At 38.2% G+C, this 19,922-nt stretch overlaps 1 protein-coding gene across 6 annotated transcripts in view; it reads right to left on the bottom strand.

Annotated features, from left to right (window-relative positions):
- The window catches only part of LOC140895598 (sodium channel protein type 2 subunit alpha), a 132,177-nt gene that overhangs the window by 37,106 nt on the left and 75,149 nt on the right, over positions 1-19,922 (bottom strand). For all 6 annotated transcript variants that reach the window (XM_073305683.1, XM_073305684.1, XM_073305681.1 and 3 more), the window contains 2 exons: positions 13,795-14,151; positions 12,302-12,781 (listed from right to left, as the gene is read on the bottom strand). In XM_073305683.1, coding sequence (XP_073161784.1) covers positions 12,302-12,781; positions 13,795-14,151 — 837 coding nt within the window. The remainder of the gene's footprint in view (positions 1-12,301; positions 12,782-13,794; positions 14,152-19,922) is intronic.

Below are 19,922 nucleotides of genomic sequence, written 5' to 3'. Positions count from 1 at the left end.
CTTACTGTGAATACCAATTATCAATTTCAGGAAAAGCCATAAATAAGATAAATGTCAAAGTATATTCCAAGTACATAAATTTATACCATAGCATAAAAATTACCTCTTAATAATACAATAAATAAATAACTTTAAAATCAAGGAAAATACTCTCTTTGTACACTGTGGAATTACATTAAGATTTTACTTGCATCATTCCAACCTGGGCAGCATTTATAGCAAAAATGCTGCAGCAATAGCAGAGCAAACAAAAATTATGAATTGGTTAAAAAGATAAATTGAAGTTTGAAAAATCTCTTGTTCATTTTTGTAAAAGGAAAGTAAAGAGCTTAGAAACTCCTCCATTGTGAAATGTGTTAATCCAGAAGGTCATTGCAAGAATGAATAAGTTCTTATCACTGAAGTTACATGAGTTTTATTCTGTAAATATTTTAAAGACTGTTAGATAACTCAAAATGGAAGATTAGGGATAACCAGGATGAGAAGAGAACAAAATGATCAAGCAGAAACACAATATAGTATGACAATTAATTACCAGGAATATTAGTTATAAGTCTTTATTGATGTAGGGTAAGTATTTGAATTTTATGGATGGTAAATTGGGTCTTACTAGTCTCTTCTCACCGAAAATCTTGTATGCTTCTTGTAAAGAGCTGTAATTATAATCACATGAGTTAAGGTAGGCAGATTTACAGTCTGCTTACCAAAATAATGAACAGCACCAATAGCAGTTGGTATTTGAAACAAAACAAACATATTTTAAGTTGTCTTGTCCTACTGAGAGTTCTGTTACTCTTCCACTCTTGATGTCATAGAAGATATATTTCCATAATATGCTGTTCCTGTATGTCTCAGACAAGGTTACTCTATCAACAACTATATAAAAACAATTACCCAACTGAAACTTACAATGAGTCAGTATTATCTGCAGAAGGGAAATTTTAACACTGATATCTTAAAATTATGTGTGAGAAAAGTTCTAAATATTGTAAAGATTACTCAACCCCTCTGTGTGTCTGTGTTTTTTTCATGTTGCGTTTTAATTGTGGCATTCTATATGGATGTTAATAAAACTAAGTACACATTAGAAGGTTGTTTATGAGGCAACATCTGCAGTAATTAAGATGTCAAACCATACAACTAAATTCAACAGGTCAAGAAAAGTTCAACATTCTTAAAAAAAGCAGTCACTGAAATGGCTCTCTAAAAATGGGATGGTTTAAAATTCCATAACACAAATAGCAGCTTTCAGTAACAGCCATTTTGCAGGTAAACAGCTAAATCCTATTCTTGCATGAGGCAGATGACATAGGGTTGCGAAAGAATGTTGCATTACTCTATCTCAGTGGTTCCCAAACTTGTTCCACCGCTTGTGCAGGCAAAGCCCCTGGTGAGCTGGGATGGTTTGTTTATCTGCCGCGTCCGCCGGTTAGGCCGATCGCAGCTCCCAGTGGCCGCGGTTCGCTGCACCAGACCAAAGGGAGCTGCTGAAAGCGGTGGCCAGTATGTCCCTTGGCCCGTGCTGCTTCCAGCAGCTCCCATTGGCCTGGAGCAGCGAACCGTGGCCACTGGGAGCCGCGATCAGCCAAACCTGCAGACGCGGTAGGTAAAGATACTGGCCCAACCTGCCAGGGGCTTTCCCTGCACAAGCGGCGCAACAAGTTTGGGAACCACTGCAGTCTATCTGTATCCAGCACAACACCCTGGCACAAGTCAGGCCACTACCACACACTAACTTGTGCTTTAATATGTGGGGCACATTTTGGTATTAGCCTGGTTACTGCAGATGACAGCATACTGCAAGTCAGGTTGGGAGCAAGACATCTGTCCCCTAACTTGTAGACTGTGCCTGCCAATTTATAATCTAGGCATACCTCCAAGGCATCCAATAACTTCTTTCTCTGCACACCAGTATTCCGAAGAACTACATTTAGTCCACATTTTATACTGGACAGCATATATGCTGCCCTTTGTGATGCAATGCATCCCTAGATACAAACAAATTAATTATCAAAGACAAATTTTACCTTTGTTAACATACCTTTGGATATGTTAACAAGCCCATTTTGATCCTTATCAAATACTGAATTTCTATGTTTGAGAAAGTATGTAATCACTCAGGTTACAATAAACATATCAGAGTTAACTGTTAGGGTATATCTACACTGTAGCTGGAAGCATGCTTCCCAGCCCAGGTAAACAGATTCGTATTAGCTCTGCTTGAGCTAGCACACTGAAAAATGGCAGTATGGACACTGCAGCATCAGCATCTGAGCTGAGACCCAGAGGTCAGGTGGGCTTGGACCTGAGCGGCTAGTCTGAGCCACCACCAGTGCCACAACTATCATAATGCTATTTTTAGCCTGCAGGTTTGAGCGGTGCGAGATTGAGTCTGTGCAGCTGAAAGGAAAGAAGTGTATCCTGCTGCAGTGGAGACGTGCCCTGTAACACTATGTTCAAAAGTCAGGCTGCTCGACTGGAAGTTACAAAGAGAGAATGTTTTTTTCCTGAATAGCAAACTAAGAAAATTATCATGATTCAGTGGTGTCTACTTTGACTTTTGATATACAGACACCTTCCCTCCTACTTTTCATATAATATATGAAAGATACAAAAATACTTACATAATGTTTAAAGCATCATTATCTTGGTCAGCACACATAGGTATCTTTAAAATTTCACATTTACCAGTAACACCTTAAGTCATGCTTCAATTAGCAATACGATACAAGAGGAACAGCTCTTAGTTTAGGTTTTTAAATAGAAATGAAAAGTTGAAAGCAGTCTGGCCATGGGGGAAGGATTACAAAATGTAGCAACAGAGTCTATCAAGAGCTTTTAGATATGATTTATTTTTTGAACCTCACACACGCCTCACGGATTTATATAATTTTGCTTCACTTACATCCAGGCCCCTTTGAACTTTTAGCTTTTATTATTTATTTATTTATTTTTAAAATGCTAAACTGGGAGTGATAAACAGCTCTGAGTTTAACTTTTTAAAATAAACATCTGAAATTTCACAATTGGCCAGGATGCTGTTGAACAGCTGCTGAAATCAGGTTGAAAGGGACTGAGGAACCAAAGAGTAGAACAAGAGGGAGTAGAAAGATGGTGCAGACAGAGACCCTGTTTTTTTAAAATAAACAGCTTTTTCCAAATATCTGCAGAATAAATATTTAAAATAACTGAAACAATAGTTTCCTCATTTCTCATTTTTAACCCAACTTACTTACGTAAGAGTTGCATGGATACCAATAGGTAAATGAGATGATCTGTGATGAAAATGGTGATGTTATATCCAAATTGATACAATCAATTTCAATACAGCTATATCACAAACTAAAAAGGCCAAATGGCTAAAAAGAATTTAACTTTAGACCCTGAGGTCCAGTTTCTAGTTTCAGTGTGCACCATTGCAACTCTGCCACTATAACGAAAAGCAGAATTTGTATGTCATTCTTTATAGCCCCAATATACCATGGCATAACCATTCTGTCAGTTCAAAGAAAAGGGAGATCACAACTAAAAGCAAATTAGTAGATATTGACTACGGCTGGGCAAATACCATAAAAACAATAAATGAGAATTCTTGTGATAAAACCACTGCTATGCTTTGCTGCTATTCATAACCCATTTGATCTGCCTATTTGTGAACATTTGGGCAACCACTAGGCATGAATAGCAGTTCAAATACATACAAAAGCATTCACACTGGAAATACTCTAAAGGCTTCTTTAAAAAACTGTTTAATTCGCAAAATCCAACATGAATGTTCATGGCTAATTCTCTAACAGAGAAAGGGGCTCCTGTTTATCAAGTTTAGATAATCTAATTGGGAGCAGAAACAATATCTTGTGATTAATTGACTGATCACATAGTGTGGAATTACAAAATACCAATATTCTGTGACCAATCTGTGAACAATCCATAGGGTTGAATTATTTTACACAAAATATTTATTAAACAATTATAATGAATCATTATAAAATCACAGACTGTTGTAAGATAAGGTATTCACCACACAAATTTCACCACCCCTAAATTCAGTCAATGTCCACATTTACAGTGCGTTTTGTGCTGTTCCAGATTGACTACAGCATCATATTGCTTCGTGACATAATAAATAGCATGGTAATGTTAAGTGGGTGAGATGGAGGACAGAACAAAAGAGGACATCCCTTGATTCAAAGTCAATGATACCTTGCTGATTAGAATTTTCATTTTACTTGTGATTCAAAGATGAAAATATGTTCAGCTTCCTCACAACAGACAGTTTTATCACTTTCAGATTTTTCTTTTGCCAATTTTTAGGATGGGTGTCTTCATTGTATAAATTAAAAGGCTCCACGATGATCAAAATGGGTTAGATTTTGCTCTCAGCTCCCTCTCTGCAATCCCAGACTTTGATAAGGGTATGTGCGTAATCGAGTATAGAACTGGTTTCCAAATGTTTGATTGGCAGAATATCAGTTTTGTGTAAGCTGTTTTCCCAGATGATGGTAACATACTTTGATTGGGTAAATTAAATTTAAATGTTATGCTATATGGTGCTTCTGTTACTGCATGATATAGTCCATAATAATTAAATTGCCTATACAAGATTTAGAAAACAACAAATATTTCTGAAGATAAAAAATATAAACAAACAATTACACACAAGTGGATGGTTATTTGAATTTGCAAATTACCTTAATTAAAAACTAAAATATAATAGCATAAGAAAATTCCAAAACATCAAGCAGCTTTCTATTATCAATATAACATACTCCTGGGCTTATTAAAAAGGTTCCTTTTTATGTTTATGAGAAACAATATTCTACTCGGTCCCTCTTATACCTTAGTTAAACTAAATCCCAAAACTTTATCATCAAAGCTGGAAAACTTACATAGCATGCACTTCAAACATGTGTTAGAATATCATTAAAAAGTTCATAGATAAGTCAGGATCTGATTCATAAAGATACTGGGGGGGTGCCAATCTTGCCTGACATGCGTTGATGTGAGTCACATGACTCAGCAAAGAGCAGTTTGAATGTTTTTACTATATTGCAATGGATGGGCAAGAAACATAGCTGAGTAGCATGCAGGCCAGTCAATATCCATTAGAAAATATATTTATATAATTATATATATTTATAACTTGTTGAGGTAACCTGTGTAAAAGTGGTGATACGTTGCTCTGCCTGGTTAAAAAAGCACCAGAGCTGCATTCTTGATTGATCCAGCTTGATTTTACGCCTGTGAGAAGTAAGAATTGTAGGAAATGAAGTTCAAGATACCAAGTATCTCTGCTTTTCTGCTCTGGAAACTCTTATACATTTGACTGATTAAAGACTTCAAACATTTATTTTAAGTACATTCAGAGACATATAATGAAATGTAAGAGTGTAAAATAATAAATGCTTTTTAGACCTCTGAATCCTGATTAAAATAAAAAATACATTATAACATGATTACAATAGCTCTAGAAGATGCCTCCATCTGTATTAAGAATTTTTTAAAATATCAGATGAATATTTTTGATAAAATTATTATCCTGAAACCTACACTTTGGAGGGAAATCTAATGGATCACTATTTCTATGGCACCCATTGCCAGATTGTCTACAATCTGAGCCAATGTTCAACAAAGGAATGAAAAAATTCCTTTTGTATTCATTGGCTGCTGGATTGAGCCAGAGCACCAATATGTTATGTGATAGTAAGTTGGGGTCCAATTCTGGAAACCATCATTGATGTGAGTACTTCTTACTCATACTAGTAGGCCCATATATGTTAATTGCCATATTTGCATGGGAAAGCCGTGCAATCTGTGGCTAAATAACAGAGTAAAAGAGGAAATTAAAGACAAAAAGACATCTTTTAAAAATTGGAGGGCAAATCCTACTGAGGAAAATAAAAAGTAGAGTAAACTCTGGCAAGTCAAGTGTAAAAGTATAATTTGGCAGGCCAACAACGAATTAGAAGCGAAACTAGTAACAGACATAAAAACTAACAGCAAAAACTTTTTAAGTACATCAGAAGCAGGAAGACTACCAAACAGTCAGTGGGGCCATTGGATGATCAAGGTGCTAAAGGAGTACTCAAAGAAGCTAAATGAATTCTTTGCATCAGTCTTCACTGCAGAGGATGGATGTAAGGGAGATTCCTAAGTCTGAGCCATTCTTTTTAGGTGACAAATCTGGGAAACTGTCCTAGATTGAGGTGTCAGTAGAGGAGGTGTTGGAACAAATTAATAAATTAAACAATAATAAGTAACCAGGACCAGATGATATTCACCCAAGAGTTCCGAAGGAATTCAAATGTGAAATTGCAGAACTACTAACTGTGGTATGTAACCTGTTGCTTAAATCAGCTTCTACACCAGATAACTAATGTGATGCCAATTTTTAAAAAAGGTTCCAGAGGTGATCCTGGCAACTACAGGCCAGTAAGCCTAACTTGAATACCAGGGAAATTGGTTGAAACCACAGTAAAGAACAGGATTATCAGACACATAGATGAACATGATATGCTGGGGAAGAGTCAACACAGCTTTTGCAAAGAGAAATCATGCCTCTCTACTAATCTACTGAAATTTTCTGAGGAGGTCAACAAACACGTGGACAAGGGTGATCCAGTGGATATAGTATATTTGGACTTTCAGAAACCCTTTGACAAGGTCCCTCACCAAAAGCTCTTAAACAAAGTAAGCAGTCATTGGATAAGAGGGAAGGTCTTGAAAAGATGGCAAACACAGGATAGGAATAGATGGACAGTTTTCACAGTGGAGAAATGTAAATAGCGGGATCACCCACAGATCTGTACTAGGAGCAATGCTTATTAACATATTTATAAATTATCTGAAATTGGTAAACAGTGAAGTGGCAAAGTTTGCAGACGATAACAAATTACTCAAGATAGTTAGGTCCAAAGCAGCTGCAAAGAGTTACAAAGGAATCTGACAACACTGGGTGTCTGCCTGGGCAACAAAATGGCAGATGAAATTCAATGTTGATAAATGGAAAGTAATACATGTTGGAAAACATAATCCCAACTATAGATATAAGACAATGGGGTCTAATTTAGCTGTTCCCATGCAAGAAAGAGTTCTTGGAGTCATTGTAAACAGTTCTCTGAAAACATCTACTTAATGTGCACCAGCAGCCAAAAAAGCTAACAGAATTTTAGGAACCATTAGGAAAGGGATAGATAATAAAACAGAAAATATAATGCCACTGCATGAAATTCTGGTTGCCCCACCTAAAAAATGGCATATCAGCTCTCGGCCCTACACACAGGCGCACATACACATTGGCTGGCTATCTTGTGGTACATTAAACACACAGTAAGGCCTTTGGGGAAAATAACAGGCAGTTGGCCCAAAACAGGGAGTTCTAAGGGCTCTACATTCTTGGCTTCATGATGCATTACAATTTCTACATATAGTGTGGCTATGACCAGTAACTTAACTGTAAAACAGCAGGAGTGAAATCTTGGCCCCACTGAAATCAATGCGGAGTTTTCCGATCAACTTCAATGCAGCAGGATATTTTGTTGTGCAGAGTCATTTATGGGAAAATACAAAAAAAGGGTGGGGCGAGCTTGACATGAAAATAGAGGGAATGTATTGAACAAAGATGTCATTTTTAGTCACTTTTCTGACCACAAATTCATCTTAGCAGAAATGTCCTCATTCTTCCTATAATAGAGCTCACAGTAGAGCAGAATCATCCAGAGAGGAGCACGAACTAGATTTAATTGGATAATTCTTTTCTTTCCAAATTGACTGGCAGGGACTGCCACAGTATTAACAACAGTCCTCCCTCTGATGAGAACTGAAAGCGTCGTTTCTCTGACGTTACCATTCCTACCTGCATGGCAGCATGACATGTGCCACTGAGAAAGTCTCTGAACAATTATATTTGCAACACTATGTCCTTTGCAAAATATCATAAAAAGGTCTGATATATACCTCAGAACCACATTAATCTAATGAACCATTAACAGTTTTGAAATTTACAATCAGGGTTGATTTCTAGGCTAGCAGTTTGACACCTGGAAACTGACTTTATCTGACAGGAAACTGAAGCTTACTACTAAGTAGGAAAATGCTAGTGGGAAACTTGTATCCCATTGTAAACAAAATAGAAACATTTAACAATATTTCAGCATATCAAGTGAACCACATCAGAGTAATAAAAATATTTACAGAACTATTCCCTAGATTAATTTTTTATAACCTATAACCTTAAAATTGCAGTCTATTCTAATTACAAGTTCCAAATTACTTTCAGCAACGTGTCTGCAGAGTGTAAAAGCATTAATCCTTTCTATTAAAATCTCAAGCATGTAGCAGATTTTAGTACCTGAGTTACTGAGAAAAATTCATATCTAATGTCAGTGGGCCCAACTCTATTGATTGTAACAGAGTTGTACCCATTTACACGGGTAAGAATTCTGTTAATTGTTTTCAAAGATTAGTGTTGTTCCCCCAGAAATGTAAGAGAAGAGGTTTATGAAACATCCTAGTTATATCCAAATGGATACTTACTGCCCTCTAAATATAACGCCATAGAAAACAACACAAACCCTGAAGAATGAGGACGAAAGGAAAATACTGGCAAAACATAATTGTTAAGAATAATTTACACATCTATAATGCCTTTCATCTGAGGATCTGAAGGTGCTTGGCAATCATTAGTAAATAATACCTTACAATACTCCTGTGAAATAGGAAGCATTATACCCATCCTACAGATGGAAAAACTGGAGAGAGTCTGAATGACCTGCCCAGGGATATAGAGTGACTCAATGAAAGAGCTGGGAATAGAACCTAGAACCCGTGCTTACCAACTGTTCCATGATTTGATCCCTAGAGAATGATCCCTCCAGCAATTATATCAAAATTAAGTGTTACTGTACCCAGGATAAAAAGAAAAGGAGTACTTGTGGCACCTTAGAGACTAACAAATTTATTTGAGCACAAGCTTTCGTGAGCTACAGATCACTTCATCGGATGCATTCTGCTACTCTGTACCCAGGATAGAAAGACAAGGTGAGTGAGGTAATATCTCTTATTGGTTCAACTTCTGCTGGTGAAAGAGACAAGCTTTCAAGCTACCCAGAGCTCTTCTGAAGAAGTTGGTCCAATAAAAGATATTACCTCATTCACCTTGTCTCACAAAAGTTTAACACCACTTTAAGATAAGGACAGAGAACTTCATTATCCCTAGGAAATGGAGTTAACCATCAGAACCTGTAGTTCACTAACCTTCCAGAAGTAGTAATATCAATGACTGAGAATAACTATCTTGAAGGAGAGCTAATACAAAGGACATTTCTGCAGAGGCTTACAGTTTGCTAAAGACCAGGTTAAGGAAACACCTAGATGCTGGAGATTTTAAATGAGGAAAATTACCTACTAAATAATTCATGAACACAGAGCAATCTTCTGCCTTACAGGATGAAGCTGAAATGCCTAACACTTTTAGTCTGAGAGGAGAAATACAGTTTAATAAGACTTATAAACCTGAGAAGAATAAAGAGAGGAGACCGTGTACAATTTAAGTGATTAATGAATCCACCAGGGAAACTTTTTACTACTGCATCTTGCCAAGAACCTCTATTACTTTACAATGTAGAAGAAAATCTTATGAGTGGATGCCTTTCTTAGTTTAACCAAAACTCATTAGACGTGATTAAAGGGAACACATGACTTCCGAAGGATCAACAAATGGTCTAGATGAAAAGACAAAAAGACATTGTGCTGATGTTAATGTAATACTTGTGGATGTATTTAAAGGTTATTAATGGGCTTAGATGAAGCTGTCTATAGGAGCTGTCAATGGAGACAAGCCCATGAAAAGGATGTTAGGATGCTTTGCCCTGTCTTATCTTGTGTACAGCCCTTGTTATTAAGGGCTTGATCCTGCAAGGTGCTGAGCACTCTGTTCCCAATCCAGCAAATCACTTAAACAAGTGCTTTAACTTTGTGCTTAAAGATGAGTTGGAGGTGCTCAGTGCCTGGCAGCCTCAAGCCCTAGAGGAATAAAGGAAAAGCATATATAGATCTAATCCCAGACAGGATTTCCCAAGGGAAGATAGATGTTAATGCCTGTTTATTTAAGTTTAATTCATATTGTAGGAAAAGATCCAGAAAGGAAGATTAAAAAGAGAGAATCTGGTGGGAGCATGAGGGATCTTCAGAGTCCTGTACTTGGGAATCCATCCTGAGGACAAAGGACAGACTAGGAAAGCAAAAGTGGATGCCTGAGATACGTCTAAACAAGTGCTTTCAGCAAGAAGCATAAACAGTGCAAGGCAAAAGGAAAGCCCCTCCATTAATATGTGGACCCCAATCTGGTATTTACACAAAATTATTTGGATTTGGGTGGGAGCTCAGAATAAGAAGTGGAGAGAGAGAGATGGGGGTTTATAAATGTACTATTAAGTACATGGTCCTGGTCTTAGTAGGACAAGTCACCATCTCAGAGTATTGATGTTCACAGAATTTTCTTTATCATCATTCATACAATAGTATCTAACACCTAATGCATCAAAGACAATTATAGTCAACACACAAATATGTTATAATACAATGGTAGTATGTTGATGTCCAATTTAATTCCTCATATGGAAAGTTCTATGTGTTTTACACAAATTAATAAATTTAGCTTGACAACACCACTGTAATTTATATAATTATTACTCCTACTTTACAGATGAAGACAGAGACAGACAGATTAAGTGACTTCTTCAGGATAACACAGAAAGTTTGCAAAGAACAAAAGCCATGTCTTCTGACTCAGTCATGAGTTTGAACCATACAATGATCCTTTCTCCCTAAAATTCTAATAGAGCATATGGATCGCATCTATAGTTTGTTAGGTGTAAGCTGAAGAGGATTTTGATAATCTTATTTCAGGGAAAATGTCTGGAAACATGGAAAAACAGATGGCTCAAGGAGCAGGATTATACCAAGAAATTACATGATTTAGGTAGAGGAGGAGAAAGAACCTGTGTCACTGCTATCATGTGACCATTACTGAGTCTCTCAGTGTTAGAAAGACTTTGATAAGCTTAGTAGTAAACTTGGCTGATCCTCTGGAAGCAGTGAAAGCTCTGAAATAGATCATCATGGAATGATGCACCAACCAGACCTCTTAGAAGGTTCTTGAGGGGGAATTTTTCTTTTTCTTCTTTAGTGCAGATTAGAATGGAATAGAATAGTTCAACAGATATATGTCCTATGTTTGTACTTAGGACATGTAGGACGCTTAGAGGGATAATAATAAACCTTACAATGTTCGAGGTCTATATTAAACCACTTTTCCTGCTCTGCTCTATATTGAGCCACAATTTCAACAATAAAGTACAAACTAAGCACTCTTCTTAACAATTTTTAAACAAAAATATATTTGTAAAATGTGACAGTAAAGGAACTTCTCTAGAGAAACTGGAAAAAGTGGCTCCAGATTTGACACAGCCTGTGGGAAAAAGGAACTCAGGGTGAGCTATTAAATATTACACATACCCTCAGACTCAGGAATGAGAGGCTCATACATGGACACTTGTGACTTAAATTTTAATCTGTGGCAGGGAAAGTTATTGGATTCAAATGCCTCAACACTTGCACGATAAAGATGGGTGGCTGTGTGAAGCTGATTGATGTTGGGATAAAAAGCTTCCAGACTTTGTTACCTCTAGGTCACTGGTTTAGATCTAGCCCTAACTGGTGATTGTTACCATCTGATGGCACTTCAGTGGTGTTCATGAAATGGGTCGATGGTCATAGTACAGAATCCAAGTGCTATATTCTGAAAAAAGCCACAGTCATCATTGGCACTCTTTTTGACAGTCTCAAAGAGGTCAATGATTGAACAGGAATGGAGATTGTTATTCCTATAAGTAGACCCTCCAGAATCCAGTTGAAATACTGAGGCACTGGTGGGGCAAGTGTGGGGAAATTTGCATAACTGTTGCATGTTCTATACTGGTTCTATGCATAAATCGAGGACTTCAATTTTGTGGGCTAGAAAATTGCCACCTTTTGCAATTATTGAATTGTCTTGATAAAATTAAAATGAAAAATAGAAATTAATCTTAATTTTCAAAAAGTGTCCAAAGTGTCTTTATTGTCACAATAAATAGAATAGTCTACATCTTTCACATTTGAAACTTGCAACCTTCCATCAAGTTTCTTATATACTATTACAAGGTTGTATATGGTACTATAAAGGAATCAAACTTAGATAAATCAATGCTAAAATGGAATATAAAATCACAACTCATCTTGATAAATATAAAAATAGTCCTACCTCTTTGCTTTCCTCTAGATCTGACTCGCTGCTAAACTCTTCTGTATTTAAATTTTCAAAATCTGATTCCCCAACAGCAATTGGTACTGTCACAGTGAGGCTTGGATTGTTTATGAATGACATATAATCACTTTCATCGACGACATATTTTTCCACGCTGCTGCCTACGCCACTGGTAGTTCCATTCCCATCTTTAAGATAGTTAAGGTCTTTACCTATTTCTATGACAGTATGGTTGGAAATGCAGCTGTCTTTTTTGTTGTTTAGATCTTCAAGAGGCTTGATTTCATCTAAAGCTTTCTGCTTTCTAACAAAGGCTTTTTGGATGAATTCACGTGCTTTTCTTTTCACATAATCTATTCCCTTCTGAATCCTTGCCACTGCAATTTGGAGATTGTTCATTTCATTATCATCATCTGTAGCCGCAAGGTTGTCTGAACTAAATGAGCTCAGCAGTAAAGCCAGAAAGAGATTGAGCACCTAAAAGACAGTAAGGAGAAAACACAGTTGGATGTCTTATTATTTAAGTGATGACAGTAATTACTTTATGGCATGTTTAATTACAGAACTTTTACTTCACGATTAGCAGTAATATCAAACTACCAAAAGGCCATTATTTCTAGTGTAGAGAGGCTGAGAGAGGGGTGGCAGTAGACCCACCCTCTGCCCTGAAGGGGAGCTATATAGGACTCACAGAGGCTACTCCATCCATTAGGAGGCAGTTCTGCAGTCATTCTGCAACATGGGGATGGGATAATTTCTTCCTCCCCTCCTCCACCATACATCTACCCAGCTTCTTAGGCTGAATACTTTGCAAACTGTTGACCTTTACTATTTAAGTAAATATGACAATCAGAAAAATAATATTCAGTAAATGCTTCAGAAATAAATACTGATACAGCGTAATGTATTGTGTTGAGAGTTCTGAGCCTAAAGAGTTATCCCTGAGCCTGTGTGTTCTGAGTGCTCAGAGCCTGAGTCATTTGTGATAATTACTTACATGCCCTAATGGTCTAGCCAATCCACAAACAAGTGTCTAACCAGGTGACCCCACGGCAGGTATATAGGATCCTAATGAAAGTAGCAACTCCAGTCTGCTCAGTGTCACTACCTTGTTGGGGATGCTCCCTGCTACCTGATGTAATGACAGACTGCTCCAGCTCGTGCTCCTGCTCAAGCTACAGCCAGTCACCCAGCTGTCCTGACATACACGTACACTAAACATACCGTACAGACGGAGTATTCCTAGTATAGGCTACTATATATAAATCAATAAGAAATGTGTGAAACAGTGTTCACAAAGCCATCAATTCACATTCCATGTTGAATTATGATATTAACATGTCTTATTTTGATTAAAATAGTAGATGAATTTGGATAGTTTAAATTTTAAAAAGTTGGCCCTTAACTCCCGTTAGTTCACCTCAGTTAAAATTGAAAGCATATTTTATCACATAAGGTATCATTTGTTGCAAAATAAATAAGGTACATACCACTAGGTTTCCAATCACCATGACCATCATGAAAACAATAAGGCACATGGCTTGCCCCGCAACCTCCATACAATCCCACATAGTCTCTATCCATTCTCCACATAGTACTCGGAATACAATCAAGAAAGAGTGGAAGAAGTCATGCATGTGCCAGCGTGGAAGTTCACAGTCATTGGAGATCTTGCAGACACATTCCTTGTAGCTTTTACCAAACAGCTGCATGCCAACCACAGCGAAAATGAAGACAATGATGGCCAGCACCAATGTCAAATTTCCCAAAGCCCCCACTGAATTACCAATAATCTTTATCAGCATATTCAGTGTTGGCCAAGATTTTGCCAACTTGAAAACTCGAAGCTGAAAAACAAGAGCAAAGGAGCGTTGTTTTCATGCTGCTAATCATAATGAAATTATCAGTGCATTTCAGATTTTCAGTTACCAAAATCCCATAGCTGTAAAATGTCTCATTTAATTGTTACAACCTTTAGTCACCACGTTTATGTTTTCATAGATGCTGGCCATGAAGGCTTAGCAGGTTTCTACAATAAGGCATGTACAGACTGAAGTCCTAATTCAAGTCCCTAACAGCCAAAAAAATGTAGCAGGCTTCAGTTACACCCAAATGCCACAGAACATCAGACTGTGCCATTTTGTGTAACTACATAAAAAAAGAACCACTCTGTTGGGATCAGTAGCACTATAATGAACATGCTCACCGTGTCCACTGATTTTCTCAAGGATATGGCTTCCCTAGACAATGTGCAGATGACTAGTTGCTAACAAGCTACATAGAACCAAAAAGACAATGGGCCAAATTCATCCCTGGGATAAATCACTGAAATCAGTGGAATTATCTCAGGGATGACTTGGGCCCTATGTCCTTTAAAAAATTCATAATATAAAAATATATTCTGCTTTCAGTTCAAGAAAGAGAATACTCACTAACAGCATATATATATAGGAAGGGGATTTGTCATCTGGGGAGAAGCACCCAGATGTTACAAGACAGCAGTGGGCAAACTTTTTGGCCCAAGGGTCACATCGGAGTTGCGAAACTATATGGAGGGCCGGGTAAGGAAGGCTGTGCCTCCCCAAACAGCCTGGCCCCTGCCCCCATCTGCCCCCTGACTGCCCCCCTCAGAACCCCCAACCCATCCAACCCCCCCTCCCCGCTCCTTGTCCACTAACTTCCCCCTTCCAGGACCCCTGCCCCTAACCACCTCCCCCGGTACCCCACCTGCTCCCTGACTGCCCCGACCCCTATGCACACCCCTGCCCCCTGACAAGCGCCCCTCCCCAGACTCCCACGCCTATCCAACCCCCCCATTCCCTGACCGCCCCCCCATCCAACCCCCGGGATCCCCTGCCCCTTATCCAACCCCCCACCCCGCGCCTCCTTACCATGCTGCTCAGAGTGGCTGGAGACAGCTGCGCCGCCCAGAGCGCTGGCGGCATGGCAATATGAGGTGAGGCTGCGGGAGAGGGGGACAACAGGGGAGGGGCCGGGGGCTAGCCTCCCCGGCCGGGAGCTCAGGGGCTGAGAAGGACGGTACCGCGGGCCAGATGTGGCCCATAGGCCATAGTTTTCCCACCTGTTATAAGAGGAGTGTTGGTAAAATTTTCAAAAGCACCCAAGTGACTTAGGATCCTAAATCTCACTTTCAAAAGTGATTTAGACACTTAAGATCTAAATTTCATAGCAAATCAATGGGACTAGGGCTCGTAAGTGCCTAAATCACTTTTGAAAATGGGACTTAGGCACTTTTGAAAATTTTACCCTGTATCATTAAATCCAGCTGAGAGAAAGATTTTGTCTCCTTTATTTCCCCAAGTTCACTTCCTCCTGTAACAGAGATCATCCTGGCGGAAGAGTACTAGATGCAATTGCTGTTAGAATGCATCACTGCTGCTCCTGCAGTTGTTTTTCAGTGATGGTTAGGTCTGGCTGGACCTCACAAGTTTGGAAGGTTTCCTTCAAAGAAGGATGATAGTTACAATGTTTATTCCAACTGCATGAAATTCCTTTTTGGTTTCAACCAGGCCTGCAACCAACGGTGTATTTTGGTATTTTCTCTTTTGGCTGAAATGCAGAGGAGCAAATGCATACAAATTTAAAAAACACTTGTTTGGTTTTTTTAAATCAAACCTCAGAGAAGTTCTGGTTGGGATTATTTCAGGAATTGGGCTAATGGTATTTGTTATTTCATTTGAATTGGTTCATACATTTCTAGTGGGACCAAAAATAGTATTGCCAACCTGAAGCATTCAGAAATTATTAATCTGCTTAAAAAACATGAGATTGGCTTTACAATAATTGGATTTTTTTAAAAATGATGGATTGTTTTTATTTGTTTTCTGCTTTCTGAGCTGTTAGGATACATTCAGTTAATATTTTCAAGCTTTTCTCCACAACATTGAGAGCCAGAAACTTACTTTTACTTATTTAAATAAAAGCTAAAATTCTTCCATTATCACTTGATTCCATGAGCTGGAGTTTCAAGAAAAACATTAAATTCTATGAGATTTGTGATATAATCATGAGAGTTGGCAGCAATGCACAAGTTAAATACTGACCAACTCAGCTTCTTTGAGCTAAATTTATTGAACCTTCTTAAGAAGATTCATAGTATCCCCGATTTCACTGGTAATAATGGCAGCATGCAAATATTCATCATGAAAGATGCTATACACAAGGAAGGATGTTCATTACATTATATTTCCTACCTGACAACATTCTAACTAAAGTTGCCAAAGTAATTTACTTTGGCGACCTATTTACAGAGCAAGATCTGAGCTCCCCAAATTCTCTCATTGAGGGTGATCAGCACCTAATGGGATCAGCTCAAAGACAATCACTGTTCGTCTGTTTATTTCCAGGAATGATTTTGTTCAAGAGACACCGTAAGGTAGGTTAAGCCCCAGATGTATAATGTATTAATTTTAGAATAAAATGGTTTTGCAAAACTTAATAGCCCAAAGCCCTAAGTCCCTATTCCTTCTTTACTGCCATTGAATACAATTAGTTTTACCTAAGTAAAAAAGTCAGGATTTGGCTCAGTATTAATATAAATATTTTCATGATTAAAAAAAAAAGTTAAAACCAGTTTTTGATGGGACTGAAGCATTTTCCTGAAGTGTTTGCAATCCAAACAGTATAGCATTGTGTTATTGTACGAAGATCAATATGGATATGAAACTAAGTAGAAACAAAAATTAAACTAACCAGACTATTTTCACTGGTGAAGTGAATGAGAAATTTCTTACTCCATCATTTTGTTTCTGTTAGCTGCGTCTCTCCTCATTTATCACTAATGGATAATACCTCCCTCCTGTGGAATATGGAGGCAGTTCAATGTTGTTGTTGGAGGCTATTTAACTGAGGCCACCAGAAGAGTTCTTCTAAATAGAACTCTAGCAACTGATTATTAGCATTAAGACACAACTTGATAGACTATATAAAGAACATTAAGGTAATTATACATCCAACTCTTGATTCAGAGGCAAATTTCAATTGCAATAAATTGTATTCCAGTAATTTACCAGACTACCAAGGTGGGCTGAATGAGGAGAGATGCTACTAGCAGAGCAAGGGTAAGCAGTGTTTTAATTATTATTAGAGCAGAATAACAGGCAGACGTAGAAGTTTCCCCCATACAGAGCAAGATCTTTGTAATTTAAGGAATTATTTGGGAACCAACCCAACAATACCTTCCTAGTACCAATGGAAACGTGTTTCACAAATCTTCCTCAGATGAGGCTCATACACTTTTCCCCACAATGCCACTAGAGACTGTGTAGAGGGAACTTTGAATCCTACTCCATAATTAGTGCCCAGATGCCTTACATGCCAACTGGTGCTAAAGATGGAAACAAAATTATGAAAGAACTATTTCCCAGGCATTGTGGAAAGAAGAACTTACCCTGAACAGAAAGATTTCTGTAGCTAAAAGAATAACCTTTTCCTCACAACAACAGCAATGTGGTTCTTATATGGATCAGTGGTTCTCAAACTGTGGGTCGGGACGCCAAAGTTGGTCCCAACGCCATTTTAACGGGGTAGTCAGGGCTGGCTTAGACTTGCTGGGGCTTGGGGTGGAAGCTGAAGTCTGAGCCCCACCGCCTGGGGCCAAAGCTGAAGCCCGAGGGGTTCAGCCCTGGACAGCAGGGCTCAGGTTACAAGCCCCCTGCCTGGGGCTGAAGCCCTTGGGTGGTGGTGGAGATTGGGTGGGCTCAGGCTTTGATTCCCTCATCCTGGGGTCATGTAGTAATTTTGGTTGTCAGAAGGTGGTCACGGTGCAATGAAGTCTGAGATGGACCTGTCCTGCATGAATTTATCTAATTCTTTTGTGAACCCTGTTAATAGTCTTGGCCTTCACAATATCCTCTGGCAAAGAGTACCACAGATTGACTATGTGTTGTGTTAAGAAATACTTCCTTTTGTTCGTTTTAAACCTGTTGCCTATTAATTTTTAAACCCTAATTTCATTTGGTGACCCCTAGTTCTTGTGTTATGAGGAGTAAATAACACTTCCTTATTTACGTTTTCCACACCAGTCATGATTTTATAGACCTCTATCATATCCCCGCTTAGTCATCTCTTTTCCAAGCTGAAAAGTTCCTATCTTATTAATCTCTCCTCATATGGAAGCTGTTCCGTACCATTACTTTTCTGTACCTTTTCCAATTCCAATATATCTTTTTTGAGATGGGGCAACCAGATCTGCATGCAATATTCAAGATGTGGGCATACCATGGATTTATATAGAGGAAATGTGATATTTTCTGTCTTATTATCTGTCCCTTTCTTAATGATTCCCAACATTGTTAGCTTTTTTGACTACTGCTGCACATTGATAGATGTTTTCAGAGAAATAGCCACAAAGACTCCAAGATCTTTCTTGAGTGATAACAGCTAATTTAGACCCCCATCATTTTTATCTGTATAGTTGGGATTGTGTTATCCAATGTGCATTATTTTGCATTTATCAACATTGAATTTCATCTGCCATTTTGGTACCCAGTCACCCAGTTTTGTGAGGTCCCTTTGTAACTCTTCACAGTCTGCTTTAGACGTAACTATCTTGAGTAGTTTTGTATCCTCTGCAAATTTTGCTACCTCACTGTTTACCCCTTTTTCCAGATCATTTATGAATATGTTGAACAGTACTGGTCCTAGTACAGACTCCTGGGGGACACCACTATTTACCTCTCTCCATTCTGAAAATTTACCATTTATTTCTACCTTTTGTTTCCTATCTTTTAAACAGTTACCAATCCATGAGAGAACCTTCCCTCTTATCCAATGACCGCTTACTTTGCTTAGGTGCCTTTGGTGAGGGACCTTGTCAAAGGCTTTCTAAAAGTCCAAGTACACTATATTCACTGAATCACCCTTGTCCACATGCTTGTTTATCCCCTCAAAGAATTCAAGTAGATTGGTAAGGCATGATTTCCCTTTATAAAAACCATGTTGACTCTTCCCCAACAAATCATGTTCATCTATGTGTCTGATAATTCTGTTCTTCACTATAGTTTCAACCAATTTGCCTGGTACTGAAGTTAGACTTACCAGCTTGTAATTTCTGGGATCACCTCTGGAGCCTTTTTAAAAATTGGCGTCACATTAGCTATCCACCAGTCATCTGGTATAGAAGCTGATTTAAATGATAGGTTACATACCACAGTTAGTTCTGCAATTTCACATTTGAATTCCTTTGGAATCTTGGGTGAATATCATGTGGTCCTGGTTACTTACTACTGTTTAATTTATCAATTTGTTCCAAAACCTCCTCTACTGACACCTCAATCTGAGACAGTTTTCCAGATTTGTCATCTAAAAAGAATGGCTCAGATGTAGGAATCTCCCTCACAGCTTCTGCAAAGAATTCATTTAGCTTCTCTGTAATGGCCTTATCTCCCTTGAATGCTCCTTTAGAATCTCGATCATCCAGTGGCCCCACCAGTTGTTTAGCAGTGTTCCTACTTGTGATGTACTTAAAAATTCTTTTGCTGTTACTTTTTGAGTCTTTGGCTAGCTGTACTTCACATTCTTTTTTGGCCTTCCTAATTATACTTTTACACTTCACTTGCCAGAATTTATGCTCATTTCTATTTTCCTCAATAGGATT

Source organism: Lepidochelys kempii, chromosome 11, assembly GCF_965140265.1.
Source record: "Lepidochelys kempii isolate rLepKem1 chromosome 11, rLepKem1.hap2, whole genome shotgun sequence".
Taxonomy (NCBI): domain Eukaryota; kingdom Metazoa; phylum Chordata; order Testudines; family Cheloniidae; genus Lepidochelys; species Lepidochelys kempii.
Note: the sequence above shows the minus strand (reverse complement) of the source record. Positions and strands in the feature narration are given on the sequence as shown.